This window comes from Perognathus longimembris, chromosome 17 (genome assembly GCF_023159225.1).
Source record: "Perognathus longimembris pacificus isolate PPM17 chromosome 17, ASM2315922v1, whole genome shotgun sequence".
NCBI lineage: Eukaryota > Metazoa > Chordata > Mammalia > Rodentia > Heteromyidae > Perognathus > Perognathus longimembris.
In genome coordinates this window covers 9,503,119-9,520,962 of record NC_063177.1, presented here as the reverse complement: position 1 = coordinate 9,520,962, position 17,844 = coordinate 9,503,119, and the positions used below count along the sequence as shown (strand labels likewise).

Sequence of the window (17,844 nt, the reverse complement as noted above, 5' to 3'; positions counted from 1 at the left end):
TACGATTACAGTTATGAACAGCCAGTGCCCTCTTTTACCACATTCCTTTTATCTCTGCTATGGTATTCTCTAAATAGAGGTCCTTTACATTCTTTAGCATTCTACCACTTGAGCCAAAGTGCCACTTCCAGCTTTTTCTGTATATGTGTTGCTGAGGAATCAAACCCAGGGCTTCATACACACTAGGCAAGCACTCTACCACTAGGCCACATTCCCAGCCCCTCTACATTCTTTAAATAGTCTGGAATGATAGCTATTAAATTTATTATTAAGACTATGTAGGTTAAAAATATAAATCTTAAAAAATAGCTATTGATAATTGCAAGTTTTTTTTTTTTTAAGGCTGTGTGGTTAAGCACTGGTGGCTCATACCTCTAATCCTTGCTACTTGGGAGGCTGGGATCTGGCAAATGGCAGTTAGAGGCCAGCCTGGGCCGAAAAGTTTGCTGGACTTTATCTTCAGAATGACCAGAACAAAAGCCATGTTAGGCAAGTGCTTGACCACTTAACTCACACCCCAGTCCTGTGGCTTTGATAAAGTATCTCACTAACTTTTCCCAGTCTGTCCTTGAACTCATGATCTACCTGCTTCCCTCTCTTATAAGTAGCTGGGATTACAAATGGGTGCTACTATATTTGGCTAAATTTCTTAAGTGTTATTTTTTTCACCCATCTTCTATTGGATTATTTGTCTCTTTCCTCCTTAAAATGTGTATGTATGTATGTATACAAATATATATTCTGCATGTAAATTGTTTGCTATGTATTTGAAATACTGTTATTTTGTTAAGATTTGTGTGTGTGTGTGTGTGTGTGTGTGTGTGTGTGTGTGCTTGTGCATTGATGTTCAGTTACTGGGGCTACAATTCAGGGAGAGAGCAACATCTAACTTTTATGCCCAAGGCTGGCTGTCTTCCACTTAAGCCACATTTCCACTTTTGGCATCTTGTTGGTTCCTTGGAGATTAGAGCCTCTAGGATTTGTCTGGTTGGTCTGGCTTGGAACTTTGATTCTCAGATCTCAGACCCCTGAGTAGCTAGGATTACACACATGAACCACCATTGCCTGACTTATTACATTGACTTTTTTCTGAATAATTACTTATTTATTGTCAAAGTGATGTACAGAGGGGTTACAGTTTCATACGTAAGGCAGTGGGTACATTTCTTGTACAATTTGTTAAGATTTCTTATTAGTTCTAGTAATCAGTTTATTTTCTTGGATTTTCTAGTTGGAGTGACATATCATTTAAAACTCTTAATGATTGTTATGTTCTCCAGTACTTATATTACTTATTTTTCATCTTAACTCGTGTAATATGTCTATTTTTGAATTTTGTGTATTATATTTCAGCCATTGATGGGTGTGGTCCATGCTGAGCGCTGGTGGCTCACCTCAGTAATCCTAGCTACTCAGGAAGCTGACATCTGAGGATCCTGGTTTGAAGCCAGATAAGGCAGACATGTCTGAAATACTCTTACCTCCAATTAATCACCAAAAAGCTGGAAGAATAATTGTGGTTCAAGTGGTAGAATATTGGCCTTGAGCCAAAAGAGCTCAGGAATAGCACCCAGGCCTTGACCTTGGCCCTGGCTGGCCTCAACTATGACCCTCCCCTATTTCCACCTCCCAAGTAGCTGGGATAACAGGAATAAGTCACTACTCTTGGCTGTAGACTGTGGTTCACTTTTAATGCCAAACTCATAATTAACAATAAAAACATAGTACATAAATATGCAAAACAACTATATAAGTAGATGTTTTGGTGGTTATTCAGAGATAAGAATCTCATGGATTTATTGCTCTGGCTGGTTTCAAACTTCTATCCTCACATCTCAGCCTCCTGAGTAGCTAGAATTATAGGTATGAGCTACCAGCACCAGGCTAGTGTGAGTTTTCTCAGTCTGGAGGTCATGAGGGTAACTTTTCCTCCATCACTCTCTTTCTCTCCACCCTAATCCTTTTCTCCATTCTTCTTCAGTTTTTTTATGTGAAGGTGTGATCTGAATTCAATAGAATTCACCCTTTGTAGTGTACACATTGTTATGTCTTAGGTTTTGGAACTTCCTCCTGGACTTCCTCCCTCTAACTCCATCATTCAGTTCTGCAGGCTAGATGTGGAGAATAACTTCCGGTGTTTTCCCTTTTGGAAACCAGACTACATTCTGCATCCTCATCTGCATGCCAGGTTGTCTGCATCCATCATCATCGACTCACCTACTTCCCGAGATGCTTCTCCTGGGCCTTCTTTCACAGAGTGTTTATTATGGATGAGGAGTCCAAGATAAATTCAATTCTTATTCCTTTGTGGGTAATCTAGTCTTTCTTCTCAAAGCTGTAGGTGTTTAAATCTCTATTCTTCAAGTTCTGAAACCACAGCATTTTAAAGCTAGTTTTTGTTGTGGTGATTTTGTCTGTCTGCACCTGGCTATATTCTTTCATTACTGTGAAATTTCTTTTATTGTTTCTTCAAGTATTTCTTTCCCTGTTTTATTCTTCTAATGATTGTATGAGATGAATGGACACTTCCGAACCTTGTCTCAATTAATTCTTATTTCTGGAAGTTTTCCTTGGCTCTGAACAGCAGCTACTCTTTTCCTCTTTTGTCTGCCCTTGCTTGTCTGTTCCTCTGTGGAGGTTTGGGTTTTCATTAATCATAGTTTCATTTTCATAGGTTTGATTGCTTCTTCTGCCTGATCTTGATTCATAGAGGCCCACAGGTTCATTGTACAGTTTTAAATGTCATCTTCTACTTGTTCTATTAATTTTTCAGAGTTTTCTGGTAGATTAGAGATGGGTAGCTGGAGATCACACACCTCAGGCTGGAACAGTTAGCCAAGGACTGCAAGTGAGATTGTAACACCAATTCCCAATATCTACAGAGGACACAGCTGTCACTAACACTGTTCAAGTGAACTGTGCCTTGCCAAATTCTCTTCCTAAGATAGAGAATAGAGACATCACTCACACCACAAACACCCTTTTAAAATGTATAATGCAGGTGTTTTAGTCTATATACAAAGCTGTGGGATGATTGTTCTCTAACCTCCTCAATCTCCAGATCCTGAAATTTTATATAAACACAACTATTGGTGGCCTTTTGTGTCTGGCATTTTTCCCTTAGTATAATTTTTTTGTGTGTGGTACTGGGGTTTTGAAGTCTTATTACTTGAGCCCCTTGCTACACTTTCAGCACTTTTTTCCTAGATATTTTAAAGATGGTGTCTCACTCCCCCACCCCATCCCACACCCACCTGCCTGGACTGCGATACTCCTATTTATGCTTATCTTCGTAGCTGAGATGCAGGTGCACACAACTGTACCTAGTTAGGTGTAATGTTTTTGAGATTCTTCTTTATTGTAGCATAAATCAATACTTCATTCCACTTTATAGCTGGATATTATTCTGTTTTATGGATGTGTAGTGTTTTGTTTATCTGTGCATAGTTTCCACCTCTGGCCACTATGAATAATGTTTCTGTCAGCAGCCACGTGCAGGACTTCGGCGGCTGTGTGTTTAGGTCTCCTGGTACTTGTCTCTAGGAGGGAGCTGCTGGAAAACATGGAGAATTTTGTTTAGCTGAGTGGAGAATAGCCAGACTGTCTCCAAAGCAGCTGCACAGCTTTCCACCTCCTCTGGGGTACAGAAGCGGGCTCCTTCTCAGCTCCTCCCAGGGCATGCCAAATCTTGTCTTTTTGGTTCTAGCCATCCTGGTAGGTGGAATGGCTTTCTGGGTAACTTATGGAAGGGCAACTCATTAGTGATGCCTGGGCAGTGACTGCGTCCTTACTGTCTAAGAACATTGCCATCTTCACACCAAGTTTGTTTTAGAAACAAGAAGAGCCTTAGATGCCAGGCACGGCTGGCGCATGCTGGAAATGGAGCTATGGCTCAAGCAGTAGAGCACCAACCTTAACTGAAACATTGAAGTGACAGCACCCAGGCCTTGAATTCGAACACTACTACCAGCACAAAGCAAAACAAAAAAGAGCTAAGAATGGTTAAAGATTACATTCCTAATCTAGTCCACAGAAGCATAGGCCCCTGTCCTTGTACTTCTGGTCTAGCTCTAACTTTCATAGCGCTGGTCTCCCCTGAATACACAGCAATCTTTGGATTTGTGTTTACTGCCGTTTCCTGTTGGCCTAACTCGGAATGATGCGATATATTTACTGCAACCTACTGTCATGTAATTATTAGGGCGGGTGAGGAGACACTGCTGGCTGAGTTGAGCCAACAGCTTCTGATTTATTCCTCATGGGTATTTTCAGCTTCCCAGGGTGTCCTGTCCCTCAGACATCCATCCTTTCTCACACTTGGACACAGATGTCTTTGCTTGGCACAAAGAGAAGGCAGGGAAGGACGGAGACCCAGGTTCCACTTCCTCAGAAGCCCAGATACTTGACAAAGCTCCATTGCTTCAGTGTTTCCCACCCACAAAGTCACCATGCCCCCGGAGCTTGGCTCCTGACTTCCTTTTCAGACAGAGGCTAGGGGTTCCTCTCTCCTGGGCTCCTACTGCTAAAGAGGAATTCCCATGAAAGAAATTAATGGACTTTCTAGAGATTTGGGGCAGGAGGGAAAATCTGAATCATGTGGCCAATTTACTTCTTTGTGCTTACCATCTGGGGGCTTGGCTCAAGTGTAATACCACAAGGCCCTGAGTTCAAAACCTCAGTGCTGTCAGGACTGGGGAGAAAGAGAGAAAGACAAGAGACAGAGAGAAAGACAGAGACAGAGAGAGAGACAGAGAAAGACAGACAGAGACAGACAGGGGAGACAGAGACAGAAAGAGAAAAGAAAAAGATACCCCCTCTTTATGTAATCTTTGTAGGTATGATGATTCTTAAGTAGAAGCCCAGCAATAGCATTCTACTGTGGAGTTAGCAACTAGGTCTTTGTAGTGTGAAGAATGAAGCATAAAGCCCCACTCTGGTGTGTAAGGCTGCTCACCTGCACTTGGGCTCTAACCCCTTCCTTGGAACAGACTTTTCCAGAGTGAGCAAGTTCTCCATCCCTACAGGAATACATGTCCTGGGACAGCTGCCACAGGGACATTAGGATGTTAGAACAGGCTTCTGTGTGTGCCTTCCTGCTTGCTCACACAGCTCTCTGCTGGTTGATGTTGGGGACATGTCAATGACTCAGAAGTGGACTTGGGTTCCTCAGGTTGCAGATCCTTAAGCCTGCCCAGAGTGGTTACACCCCAGTGAGTTAACTGCTGCCACAGGAATGGGGACACAGCACTGAGAGATGCAAGAGACAGGGGTGGGAGTGGAGACTTGGGGGCCAAGGAGACTTGTAGTGAGGACAGATATAAAGCACGCAACAGGCAGAAGGAAGACAGATGTGAATATGTAAAGGATGTTTGAGAGCAAGGAGTCTGGGGAAGCAGGGTTCCTTTTGCCTGGGATTGTTGTGCATGGCATTGAGCCAGAGTCAGAGATGATGGCGCTTGGAGAGAAGGCAGGGACAGTGGAAAGCTGAAGCAGAATGCCTTGACTACTTGAAGAAGGAACTGTGGCCTTCCGGAAGAGGCTCTGGGACCACGCTATGGTACAGGTTTGGGAGTGATGAGCCGCTGTTTAGAAAGGTTGTTCTGGAAGCCAGTACAGAGGATCACAGGAGAGACTGAGTGTGAATGCCATAGGCCATCGGTGAGAAGGAATGAGCATGAGTGGACCAGAAGCTCCAGGAGCATCGGGGTTTGAGAACACCCTGAGTGATCTCTCCTCAGCCGCCTCGGGCATGAGCCAGGTCACCTGCTGGGCAGGGCCTGCTCTCAAGTCCCCACCAGGGAAGAGGCCTCTGGGGCTGCCTGGATGCACCCTGGAGAGAAGAATGTCACTTCTTCTCCCCCCTCCCCCAGCCTAATCCTCTGAATTCCTTCCCAGCAGCCACCTAACCCCTGGTTGCAGGAAGCCTCTCTTACTCCATGTTTGTTTGAGGTGATCCTGCTAACCCAGCACCTGTGTCGCACACCTGTAATACTAACTATACTATCAGAGGCTTAGATCTGAAGATCCCAGTTCGAAGTCAGCCTAGGCAGAAAAAAAACAAAAAAAAAAAAAACGAGAAACTCTCATCTCCAATTAACCAGCAAAAAATCTGAAAGCTGGGGTATATCTCAAGTGGTAGAGCACCAGCCTTGGGTGGAAAAGCTAAGGGACAGTACCCAGGCCCAGAGTTTAAACCCCAGGATTGGTATGCACTCACACTGCATGCGTGTATGTGTGTGCACGCAAACACACACACACACACACACACACACACACACACACACACACACACACACATGGCCCAGCTTCTGGCTGCACATTTTGCTTTACAGTTTGCTGGCAGGATGAGAGGAAGCATGAGATCACTCAGGAAGTAGTTAGCAGGACTGGGAAATATCTTCTGGGGGATATGATATGGCCCAGTTTCCAAGGCTATATAAACTTCTGCCAAGCCAGACTGTGGGTCTATTACCTGGGGTGGGGATAGCCCAAACCCTGCCCACCCAGTCCCTGGCTGTTTCTGTGCAGCTGTCTGCTTGCAGGAGCTCCTGCTAGTACCTTTGCCGGAAGCAGTCTCCAGCTGAGGAAAAACTGGCAGGCCCAGGGGCCCTGGAAAGTTCCAGGCCAAGTGGGGTCTCATTTGGGCAACGACTCAGCCAGTTTCACATTTAGCTAATCGCTCGTCCTGGGAGCCTGCTAATAAGGAAGCCAAGGTTCGCAGCCAATTCTTCCTCTTGGTGGCAGCTTCAAGGGAAGATGGAGTGGGCCTGGGTTATGCAGCTAGGCTGGGCTCCTGCCTCTGGATCCCATATCTCTGCTGTCAATCATAGGTTCATTTTTGCCCATGGCTTTGTCAGCCCCCAGGGCCCTTGGATACACAGCTGTGGCTTTGCAGTGGAGGAAACAGCCTGAAAGAACCCTGGCCAGCCATCAGGACCCAGGGAGTTTTTGTTGTTTGTTTTTTGTCAGTGGTGGGGCTTGAACTAAGAGCCTAGGTGCTGTCCCTGAGCTACTTTTTTTTTTTTTTTTTCTCGAGATTAGCATTCTACCACTTTGAGCTACAGTGCCACTTCTGGTTTTCTGGTGGCAAACTGGAGACAAGAGTCTCATGGACTTCCTGCTCAGACTGGCTTGGAACCACGGTTCTCAGATTTCAGCCTCCTGAGTAGCTAGGATTACAGGTATGAGCCACCGGTGCCTGGTTGACTCTGAGAGTTTCTACTTAGCACCCTTGCTGATGATAGTCCTTCTCTGTGCACCAGACCCAGATCCTCACTGGCAGCCTCCTTTCCCTCCATGCCTTCCCCTTGGCTGCTTGAGCCCTCCTAGGAAGCCCTGCAGGGGTGGACTGAGCCTGAGAGAAGAGCGTTCACCAGAAATGGTGTTCAGAGGTATCAGTCCTAAACATTGGTTCCATGACTTCATTCCTCTGAGCCTCAGCTCCCCATCTTTGGAGACAGCCTTTTGGTCATAGATAGAGTTCTCCGTGATCTGCTGTGGTAAGGCACTGGGTGGGGCATAAAGCATCTGCAAGCCCAGGTGCAGCCTGAGCATGTTACACAATTGTGGGTGCACCCCTGCCTGGCTGAGAGGAGCTCTAGAGCTGGGCTCCAACCTCCTCCCCTCATACACACTCTTCCCTGCTCCCAGCATCCCACGCTCCTGCATTTTAAGATCACTCCCTGTACTCCTTCAGCCTAGCTCTCAGCCTTCATCAGGCATTGTAGCCCCTGGGAATCCCGCCCTGGCCCCAAGCTATGTTTGCTTTGTGGTAATGAATGAATGAAATGGGAACAGGGACTCATAAAAGAGCTAGGTGTGGAGTTGAGAAGGGCTGGTCTGGGCCTGGAGGTGATGAATCAGACCCAGAACCTTTCTTAGCTGGGAGCTTTCCTCCCCCAGACCTTGACATCCATTCAGGGCCCAGTAAACACCAGAGGACAGCTGGGCACCTAGGACTCATGCTTGCAGTCCTAGTTGCTTGCAGTCTTAGCTACTCAGGAAGCTGAAGGTGAGGATCATGGTTCAAAGCCAGCCCAGGCAGGAAAGTTTGTGAGACTCTTATCTCCAATTAACGAGCAAAAAAGTGGGAAGTGGAGCTGTGGCTCAACTGGCAGAGCACCAACTTTGAGCAAAAAAACCCCAGAGACAGTGTCTAGGCCTCATGTTCAAGCCCCAGTACTGGCAAAAAAGAAGAGAAGAAAAAAGAAACAACAAAAGCATCTGTTGTATTCAGGGCTGTGAACAGTACTCCAAAAGGCTTTGCTGTTCTGAATTCTGAATCACTTTATCTCCGCCTCGTGTTTTATGCATGAGCTTTTGGTGGCACATGGGTCCCGCCTTGCAACCTCTCAAAACCTCCCGGGATGGGGCCTTGGCTTTTTGCACTCTGGATCTCTGGCTCCTCACCCACTTGCTCCCTGGTCCCCAAGCTTACCTGAGGGCTGCTGATCTCTTTTAGCGTGGGTGGTGCTAGAGGTAGACAGGGAGGCTTTCATACCTTGGGCTGACCGCCCTGCCATTTGTCCCAAGGTGACTCATAGGAAGCCAGCCGCTCCCCTCCTTGTTTAGGACCCTGGTGCTCCTGGGGGAGGGTGTTCTTGTTTGCCCTGGATCTGAGCAAACAAGAGTAGTACATAGTCAGGCTTGGGGCCAGGGACCGATGTTCTGCTCAGCTTCCCAGCTCTCAGTCATGGCATAGGATGAGGATCTGGGGGCTGGCAGTGGAAAGTGTGGGAGCTGGTAAGCCCCAGTGCATATGCACCAAGTTGGGGGGTTGGGGCCCCGGGGCTGGAGAGGATCCACCCTTCCTTTCCGAGTCCCCATGCTCAGGCCAGTAGAACATGCCCAGAGTCCTCAGGAAAAGAAAAGCTTTACACTGTAGCACCGTGTGTGGGGGTGGGGGATGGGGTGGGGTCCTGGGGCTTGAACTCAAGGCCTGGGTGCTGTCCTTGAGCTTTTCTGTTCAAGGCTAGTGCTTTTTGGTGGTTCATTGGAAATAAGAGTCTTGGACTTTCTTGCTCAGGCTGGCTTTGAACCACAATCCTCCTAGAGTAGCTGGGATAACAGATGTGAGCCACTGGTTCCTGGCTTACCTCTACTTTCTAAACTAGAAAACGGAGGCACAAAGGCTCCGTAACTTGCCCAGAGGTAGAGCTACCCAATGAAAGGCCCAGCACTGGACACCCATGTCTAAGCATTGTGTGGTACTGCCCAAGCTCATTCAGCACACGGAGGCCCCTTGTAAGCACTGGATCCACACTGTGCTGTAGACATGAGGCCCACAGGGAAAGTGACCCGCGTCAGATCACACTGCTGCTCAGCGTGACACACATCAGATCACACCGCTGCTTAGCATGACCTGTGTCAGATCACACCGTTGGACAGCATGACAGTGTCAGATTATACTACGGTCAGCATGACCACATCAGATCACACCGCTGCTCAGCATGACCTGTGTCAGATCACCTTGCTGCTCAGCATGACCTGCATCAGACCACACCACGGCTCAGCAGGAGCCCGGAACGGATCCCAGGGGCAGGAGCCAGGAACAGCAGCTACATGCTCTTCCCACTGTTTCTCTCTGCCCACCTTTGGGAGAGCTTGGGAGCCTAGATACTGGGCAAGAAAAAGACATAGGGTGGCATGAGAGCGCCATGAAGACTGGTGGCAGAGGAGTGTGGCGGCGGGGCCAGGCGTCTTCCTGGTGGCATTGGGAGTTCTGTGTGGAAAAGAGGGAAACCCAGGCTCAGCAGAGGCTGGGGAAGGGGAGCCTCCTAGCAGGTTCTGTCCCGGGCTCCTCAGTGGGGGAGCATCTGCCTTGGGAAGAGAACATTTCGGGCTCCAGGAGAGCCTTAGGTGGCTTCCCCCAGAGCCAGGGAGCCTTTCCTCAGAGACATGGGGATTTTGGGGGGCTGCAGACACATGTTTAGGAGGGAGGGTATCTCAGACTCACCTAGAAAGCCCTGGTCATGGTAAGTGAGGGCTATGGGGTGGGGTGGGGGGGACATCCAGGCAGGTGTCAGGATGCACTGGTCAAGAACTTTAGAGAGAGGCTAGAGAGAGGTTTGGCCATTGCCACCTTCTCCCCACCCAAGAGAACAGTAGGGCGGGTAGACATAACACTGCAGCAGCTGTTCATGGAGGGGAGGGGAGGGGCGGAGAGGACTCAGGGAAGATGGCAGTGAGAAGGTCAGGAGCCTGGTGCCAATGAGGCCCTCAGGCACCATTGAAGGCTGGATTTTATGCAAAGGCCATGAGCTGTCACCTGTGGCAGGTGGGACGGATCGAGTCCAGCACTGGAGTCCAGCAAGGGGTAGAAACAACCTGGAGACATGGTGTGTGGCGCCACATGGCTGGTGTGCTCACGTTGCTTTTGTTTCCACAGGAGAAGCGGCCTCGTCATGCACATCCAGCCTTCTGCAGGAAAAGCAGCGTGAGTTATGCCGCAGGAGTCCTTTCTTCCCCGAGGACCCCTGTACCGTGCTCCCTCCAGAGGGTGGGGTTCCTCCTTACCTTGCCTGCAGAGTGCTGGGATCATGCAATAATTGGAATTGGGGATGCTCCTTTGAGCCCCACAGGTTTCTGAGTTGCCCAGTGGTGGGCAGCTCAGGGGAAGGCCAGGGAGATGGCAGTGTGAGACTTCTGGAGGTGAAGGGGGAGCAGAGAAGGTGGGACAATGGGAAGCCTGCTGGGTGGGGAGGGAAGGACTGAGGGGACAGCCCTCCCATGCTTTCCTGGTCATCTCCCTTGGGTGACAACTTCCAGAAGCCACTGAGAATGAATGGGTCATTCAAACCTGGCCATGGACCACAGTCCTGAAAACCTCTTCTCAAAGAGGCCACTCTGCAGAGCCTGGGGCCTCTGGTTGAGTTTGGGTTTCCTGTCCCTGTCACCTGTCATTCTTTGTGTCCCACTGGCCTCGCAGGTTTCCCTCTGCCTGTTTCCTCGGAGGTACAAGACTGGGCCCAGGAGAGTGGTTAAGAATATGTCCATTTCTGGCAGTCTCCCTGGACCCCTGGGTAGAAGAGGGGGCAGAGCTTGAGCTGTGTCTTTGCTGTTGGTACTATTGAGTTTCACACAAAGCTGGGATCAGGGAGCAGTGTGTGTGTGTGTGTGTGTGTGTGTGTGTGTGTGTGTGTGTGTGTGTGTGTATACCCATGCACATGCACACTCAGTTCTTTCCTTATCTCTCTCCTCTGTTGTTTGTATCTGTGGGTGCAGCTTTGGGGGGCTCAGCCCACTGTTCCTACCAGCTCCCTAGGCCTCAGCTCCAAGCCCCTGCTGAAAGCTCTTCCCCTTGCTGCTGCTGAGCTGCAGGAAAGGGTGCTAAAAACACCAGTCCTTGCTCCTGAGCAGGTTCAAGGCCTCAGGAGAGGTTCCTGATTTTAGATGCAATTCATAGGCAAAGTCCCCACTGCAAGGGGGCTGTGCACATGAGGGCTTCTGTCATTGGCATACAAGAGAGAGAGAGATAGAGATATAGATAGATAGATAGACAGAGAGGCAGAGACAGAGAGAGACAGAGACAGAGGGAGAGACAGAGACACAGAGACATAGGGAGACACAGTGTTAAAATATTCCTGCAAGATATATAGACTAATTGAATAAAAATAATTTATTATGTGGAATTTGAGAGAAGGAGCATGTCACCCCCAGCTGGGAAGGGCAAAGGGACATAGAAGTGTGTGAGGAAAGCCTGGGTGCCAGCTTCCCAGGAGGTTTCTGTAGGAAAGGAAGGCAGGGCAAGGCAAGCTGAGGTGCAGCTTGTTTCAGTAACATGGGAGGGTTCTGCACAGGGGACATACTGGCTTGGTAAGTGAATATTAGCTAAAGTCTGCGGTCATGTGTGGATTGGGTGTGACTGGCTGCTTTTGAAAGGCATCTTCCTGGGTAGGTGGGTATTTTCTACATGGCTAGCCAGCTGAGGAGGGGCAGCCTCTCCCGGCTAGGAAGGCATCACCATGTCAAAGCATCACAAAATAAATGCCAGGATGAATTCCTGGATGCGGCCATGTTCCCTGGGGAACACAGGGCAGGGAAAGAGCTTAGACCCTCAATGTTGGGTCTTAGGAAGAGGAAGCCACAGGAGTATCCTGGAAATGAAAACCGCATCAAGCCACGGGGAGGGGGATTCTGTCTCCACTCACCCTGCCACAGCTCTACTTCCCACAGACACAGTTGAATTGACAGGATGGTTTGTGTCTTCCGGGCCTAGCTAAAAAAAAAAATGTTTTTTCAATAGAGGTAAAGTCTTTTTTTGTCATCGTTATAGATTTTAGTCAAAATTATGTTGCTGAAGGCTGTCATCAAATTCTGCTCCTTAGGGAGATACATTTTTATTTAGTAGAGAATAACAGTTTGATGTGCAGAAGAATTTTGTAGCTGAAATAAATCTTGGAGTGAGTCTGGGCTAGCGATGCCCAAGTATCAGCCCACTATTTTCGGCAGTGAGGAAAACAAGACTGCAATGTGTACTTCCATAATGGAGAATGTCTTCAATGGCGAGCACTGCTTTCCACATAATTCTACAATTATGTCCTGCCTTCAGTGTTGGGCATTAAAATCATTTCCTATTATGAAGCCATGGTGATAATTGATGGTAATGCACTTGTTTATTTTTTTGTGCGAAAATGGTATAATAAATGTTTGTAGCTTAAATTACAAAAGAATAAATAGCAGTGTCTTATATTTGTAATATGTCTTCCCATTGATGGTGCTCTTCTGTGTACATTACTTTATTTCATATGCCCATGAGGTTTGCTGAAAATGTTCTGAAGACAAGTTAAGAGGCACTACCAATCTCTATGGGCCAGGAGTCAGAGAGTCCTGGGACTTCCTGTTATGCCTGGGATGTGAAGGAAGAAGGTCTAGGTTCGAAGCTCAGGGTCTCTATTTAGTTGCTGTGATGCTTTGGGCAAGCTACTGAGGGTCTCTGAGCTCCAGTATGGAAGATGGTGCAGGAGTGACTCACACAAGATACCAAGGAGCACCTGGTGCTCTGAAAGGCCTTTCTTCTTGTTGTTAGCTTTTGGATGCATCATGGCCATTGGGGCACGTGTGAGGGGTGCATCTAGTCTTCTCACAGAGCACATTCTTGGCGTTCTGCTGGTCCTGTGGCTGCCTCCGTATACCATGGTCATGGTATGCTGTGATTTAGGATGGGATGTCTCCCATAGACTCATGTGCTGAAGACTTGGTCTCTTACATGGTAGATCCAGTCACTGAACAGTGACTGGACCCTGAGGTTCAATAATTAATGGATTATTTATAGGTTAATTCATAACTAGATGGCATTTTGGGGCAGAAGTTTCCAGAGGCAGGTGGTTGGAGGAGTAGGTGACTAGAGGTGCCTACTTAGGGGCCATATCTTGTCTGTAACATTTCTCTGCCTCTCACTGCTTACTGGTCACCATCAGGTGAGTGACTTCCTTCACTCCCTCGGCCTGGACGGCCTTCCGGTTTCCTGCCTGGAAACCATGGAGGCAGCTAGCCACAGACTGAGCCCAGATAAACCCTTTCTCCTTTACACTGTTTCTCTCACATATGTGATCACAGCGATAGAAAATGAACACACACACACACACACACACACACACACACACACACACATACACACATACACACATCTGAATCCCAGAGTCCACCTGAGCTGGACAGAGGACACTGTGCTCCTCACAGCTCCTGTACAGGTGTAAGATTACCAGGCCTTGTTCACAGTTCCTTGAGCCTCTTTCCTCCTTTTTTTTTTTATTTAAATGTTTTCTAGTCAACCCCGTCTTCATCCTGCCACCACAGAGCCATTGTGTATAGGGGTCAAGTGAGGACAGAGAAGAGAGAGGGTCTTGAACTCAGGGACAGGGGACTGGGGCACTTCCTCCATCTTGCTGTGCTGTCTTGGCTCCTTTCTAAAGGCCCAGTCTTCTTCAGTTCCAGTTGTATGCAGTTCCTTCTGGAGTGTGTGTGTGTGTGTGTGTGTGTGTGTGCGCGTGTGTGCTAGTACTATGGATTTTTGCTCAAGGTTGATGCTCTACCACTTGAGCCACAGCTCCACTTCCAGCTTTTTGGTGGTTACTGAAGATAAGAGTCTCATGGACTTTCCTGTTTAGGCTATTTTTGATCCTCAGATCTCAGCCTCCTGAATAGCTAGGATTATAGGTGTGAGCCATTGATGCCTGGCCTCAAAGTAACTTCTTTAAATTTTTTTTATTTGTATTATAAAGGTGATGTGCAGAGGAGTTACATAAGTCAGGTAAAGTGTATATTTCTTTTTGGACAATGTCACCCCTTCCCTTGCTCTAAAGTGTCTTCTGAGTGTGTCATTCTAGGGGCTCCTGGCTTCCTTTTTCTATTTCTGCCTTATTCATGATGTCCTATTAGCATAGGAAACATTTACAGGGCACTTCCCGCCTGCCCAAGCCGTGCTAGGTCCAGGTCTCCAGGAAATGTAGCCTCTTCTGTTAAAGCACATCATGTCTGTTTATCCACTGGAAGTGGATGGTACTACCCTCCACAAATTCACGCCAGAAGCCCAGGCTCATCCCAGATCCCCTTCATTCCCTCCATCACCATCCTGTCCAATCAGAACCCATTACTCTTTGCCGGCTCCAGCAGAGCACTTGGGCTCCTCCCCTCATCTCAATCCTCATTCTTTTTCCAGTTGAAGTCATGGCTTCTCTAGTGTGAATCTTCCTGTCCCTTACACCAGCCTCCCTGCCTCAGGTCTCTCCTATTCCCATCTTCTCTCTCTCTCTCTCATGACAGAGAGCCCTCTGCTGGGGCAGTCCTGGTTCTCCCGGCCCTGCTTGCCCTCTCTAGCTTCCTCTTCAGCACCTGTCCATTGACCTGCCTGGTACCTTCGCCTTTCTCATTACTGTCACCTTCAGCAGCAGTGTGGACACACCCACAGGCCAGCCAGGGGGAGGGGGGCCATGTGAACCCATTCACATTCATGAAGGGGCCCAGAAGATGGTGGGAAAGACATGGACTCCCAGGGACCCCACCCTGGACATGGGCTGGCTGCTCAGAGCCACCTACTTTTCCATCTGGGAGCTCCAACCCCACTCCAGGAAAGGCTGAGGGCAGAGCTTTTGGCTCTGTGGAGAAGAACCCTTGAGTCCTCTGCCCTGACCCCATGCAAATCACATGGGAAGAGGTGGGAGGTGCTCCCCCGCCCCATGACTTCACTGCCTGGCACAGGCAACGCCACAGGGTGCAGGCACTACTGGGCTCTTTCTGTTGATCTCTGTGAAACCTGGAACTGAACTCGGGTGGTGGCCATGATGACCAAGTCACAGTGAGAGAATGAAGATGGCCTGGAGTAATGGCCTTCCAAGGAAGGAGGGCCAACTAGCTAGCTCTTGTCCCACCCCCATCTTCAGAGCTTGCCCAGGCTAGCTGTCTGGGTCTGGGCTCCCTTTCCCTCGCAGTTTCTCCCATAGCCACTCCAGGAGCCTGGGGAAATGCCCATCCTGCATCTTCCGTTTCTCCCTACCCCTATCAAAAAACAAAAGAACTAATCCACCTCCAAACCCTCTTTGGATCTGTTATGAGTGGGGGGTTGTGGAGATGAAGACCTGGATTCTTAGTGTCTTCAACAAAGAATCAATTGAACACACACACACACACACACACACACACACACACACACACACACAGTGGCAAATCAAGGAGTTTAGGAGAGAGAAAGCACACCATTAAAGAAAATGGCAGGGCTTGAGCTAGGTGGCTTAAGAGGAAATGCATGCTTGAGAAAATTTTAGCTTTCTAGGGCTCTGGGAGCATGGGAGGAGTTCATAGTAATATTAATAGGCTGATGTGTGTGTGTGTGTGTGTGTGTGTGTGTGTGTGTGTGTGTGTGTGTGTTCCCGTGCCAGTCCTGAACTCAGGGCCTGCATACTATCCTTGAGATTTTTCTATCATGGCCAATATTCTACCACTTGAGCCACACCTCCATGTCTGGCTTTTTTTGGTGGCTAACTAGAGATGAGTCTCACAGACTTTCCTGCCTGGGCTGGCTTGGGACCATGATCCTCATTTCTGCATAGCCTGGGTTACAGGCATGAGGCACTGGCACCTGGCAAGTTGGCAGTTGGGAAGTGATCTGCACATGTGCATGGTCCCACCCCATCGTTTTCAGTATAGGTATGAACTGCAATGCACATGCTTCCTGAGTGCTGAAAGGAGTTTGTCTCACAAGACAATGCATCTGGTTCCCATTACGCAAAGGCCTCAGTTTGGTTAGAACTGGCCCTGAGTTTTCTATCTTTTGGGAGAAATCCTAACCCCATACTCACCACTAATTACCCCTGAGGAGGAGGGTACTAGGGAGGAGAAAGGACTCATGGCTGCCTCCTGGGGGCCGACTAGGAGAGGCTTGCTTTCAGCTTTCTTTCCCAGTTGCCAACCTGCCTCCTGTCCTGGCTGTGCAGACAGGGACATCTGAGGACTCAGGGCTTCTTCTCCCTCGTCCTTCTTGGGAGGGGTAGATTCTGAGATAGGAAGGCTCGGTGGCCTTCACGGTTGGACCTGTTCATGCGGTGTGCACTAGTCTCATGCTGGTGGTCAGCTGGTTGTCCCAAGGGCTAGTGCTGGCCTCAGCTACCCCCATTACCATGGCCATGTTTGTACAGCAGTGGGGTGCCCTGTGGGGTTCTGAATCTCCTTCACCTTCCTTCATCAGACCAGGCCAATTGAATCTGGATTCTGCCTCCCTCTGCCCCTGTATCTGTATTGTCGTCCTCAACAGAGCCCCTGTTACCACCCTCAGATGAGCTCCAATTTCTCTCTGACTGGATTCTGACTCTGACATGCTGGTCTTGGACTAAGCTGTGCCCTCAGCATAGGTGAGGGTGGATTAGTGAGGCTGGCTGCACACCTGCCTGCTCACAGCCAGAGACTGGAAGCTACAGCTTCCCTTCCTGCACACACAGTCTGTGTTCCACCTGGAGGCCCCCCTGCGCACGGTGCATGGAGCCCCTGGCCCACAGCTGGCCTCCCCACTCCTCTGCCTGGCAACGAGGATCTTTTCCTGGCCTGTGTGGGCAGCTTGCTGAGCACAGCTGCAGACAGGCTATATTTAGCCGGCTTGAATGAGCACAGGGTGGCAGACGTCCGCCTTGGGAGCACTTTTCTTGCATGTGTGCATATGTCTATACTTGGCGTGCTTCCTTCTTTTGTGCATGTGTGCGTGTGTTCTTGCAGCTGTAAGTGTGTACTTCCACACATGACATTGCCTTGTTGCATTCATTTGCATGAGGATAAGTGTGTGCTATGTGCCCAAATGTAAAGTATCTGTGGGGTATCTGTGCAACGCTGGAGATGTATGCAGATATGGCCAGAGGTGCAAAATGGGAATAAATCATTAGTTCATCCACTCATTAAAAATAACCTTTTTAATGAAAGAACCTTTTTATGAGCATCTTTTCAGCTAGCTTTGTGGTAGCATTTGGGGATAAAATAGAACAGCAAAAAAGAAAAAAGAAAAAAAAAGTGAGCACAGATCCACCTCTCAAAGATCTGATAGTTGAGAGATGGAGGAAGAGAAGACAATAACCAAATAATCAGATCATTAAAGGCAAAAGGATTTGTCCCAGGGAAGAAACACCTGTGATGCTTGGGGGCAGTGGAGAGAGAGAGAGGGCTAAGGGGAGAAAGCTCCGGGGAGGAAGGAATTCTGATATTTCTGTAGGAAATATTTGGGCGCAGGGGCAATATGGAAAGTACAGGCACCGGGAACAAGACCTGCAAGGGCCTGTGGTGAGAGGAATAGGCACATGTTTGGAAAGTCAAAAAGGCAGATGTGGTTGAGTTAAGTGAGCAGGAGATGAGAACAGGAAGACCGGG

General features: G+C 48.5%; 1 protein-coding gene across 1 annotated transcript in view; it reads left to right on the top strand.

Annotated features, from left to right (window-relative positions):
- Window positions 1-17,844, top strand: part of Pitpnm3 (PITPNM family member 3) — a 106,200-nt gene that overhangs the window by 52,877 nt on the left and 35,479 nt on the right. Inside the window, 1 exon segment of the mRNA XM_048366039.1 lies at window positions 10,388-10,435. Within this exon segment, the coding sequence (XP_048221996.1) occupies window positions 10,388-10,435 (48 nt within the window).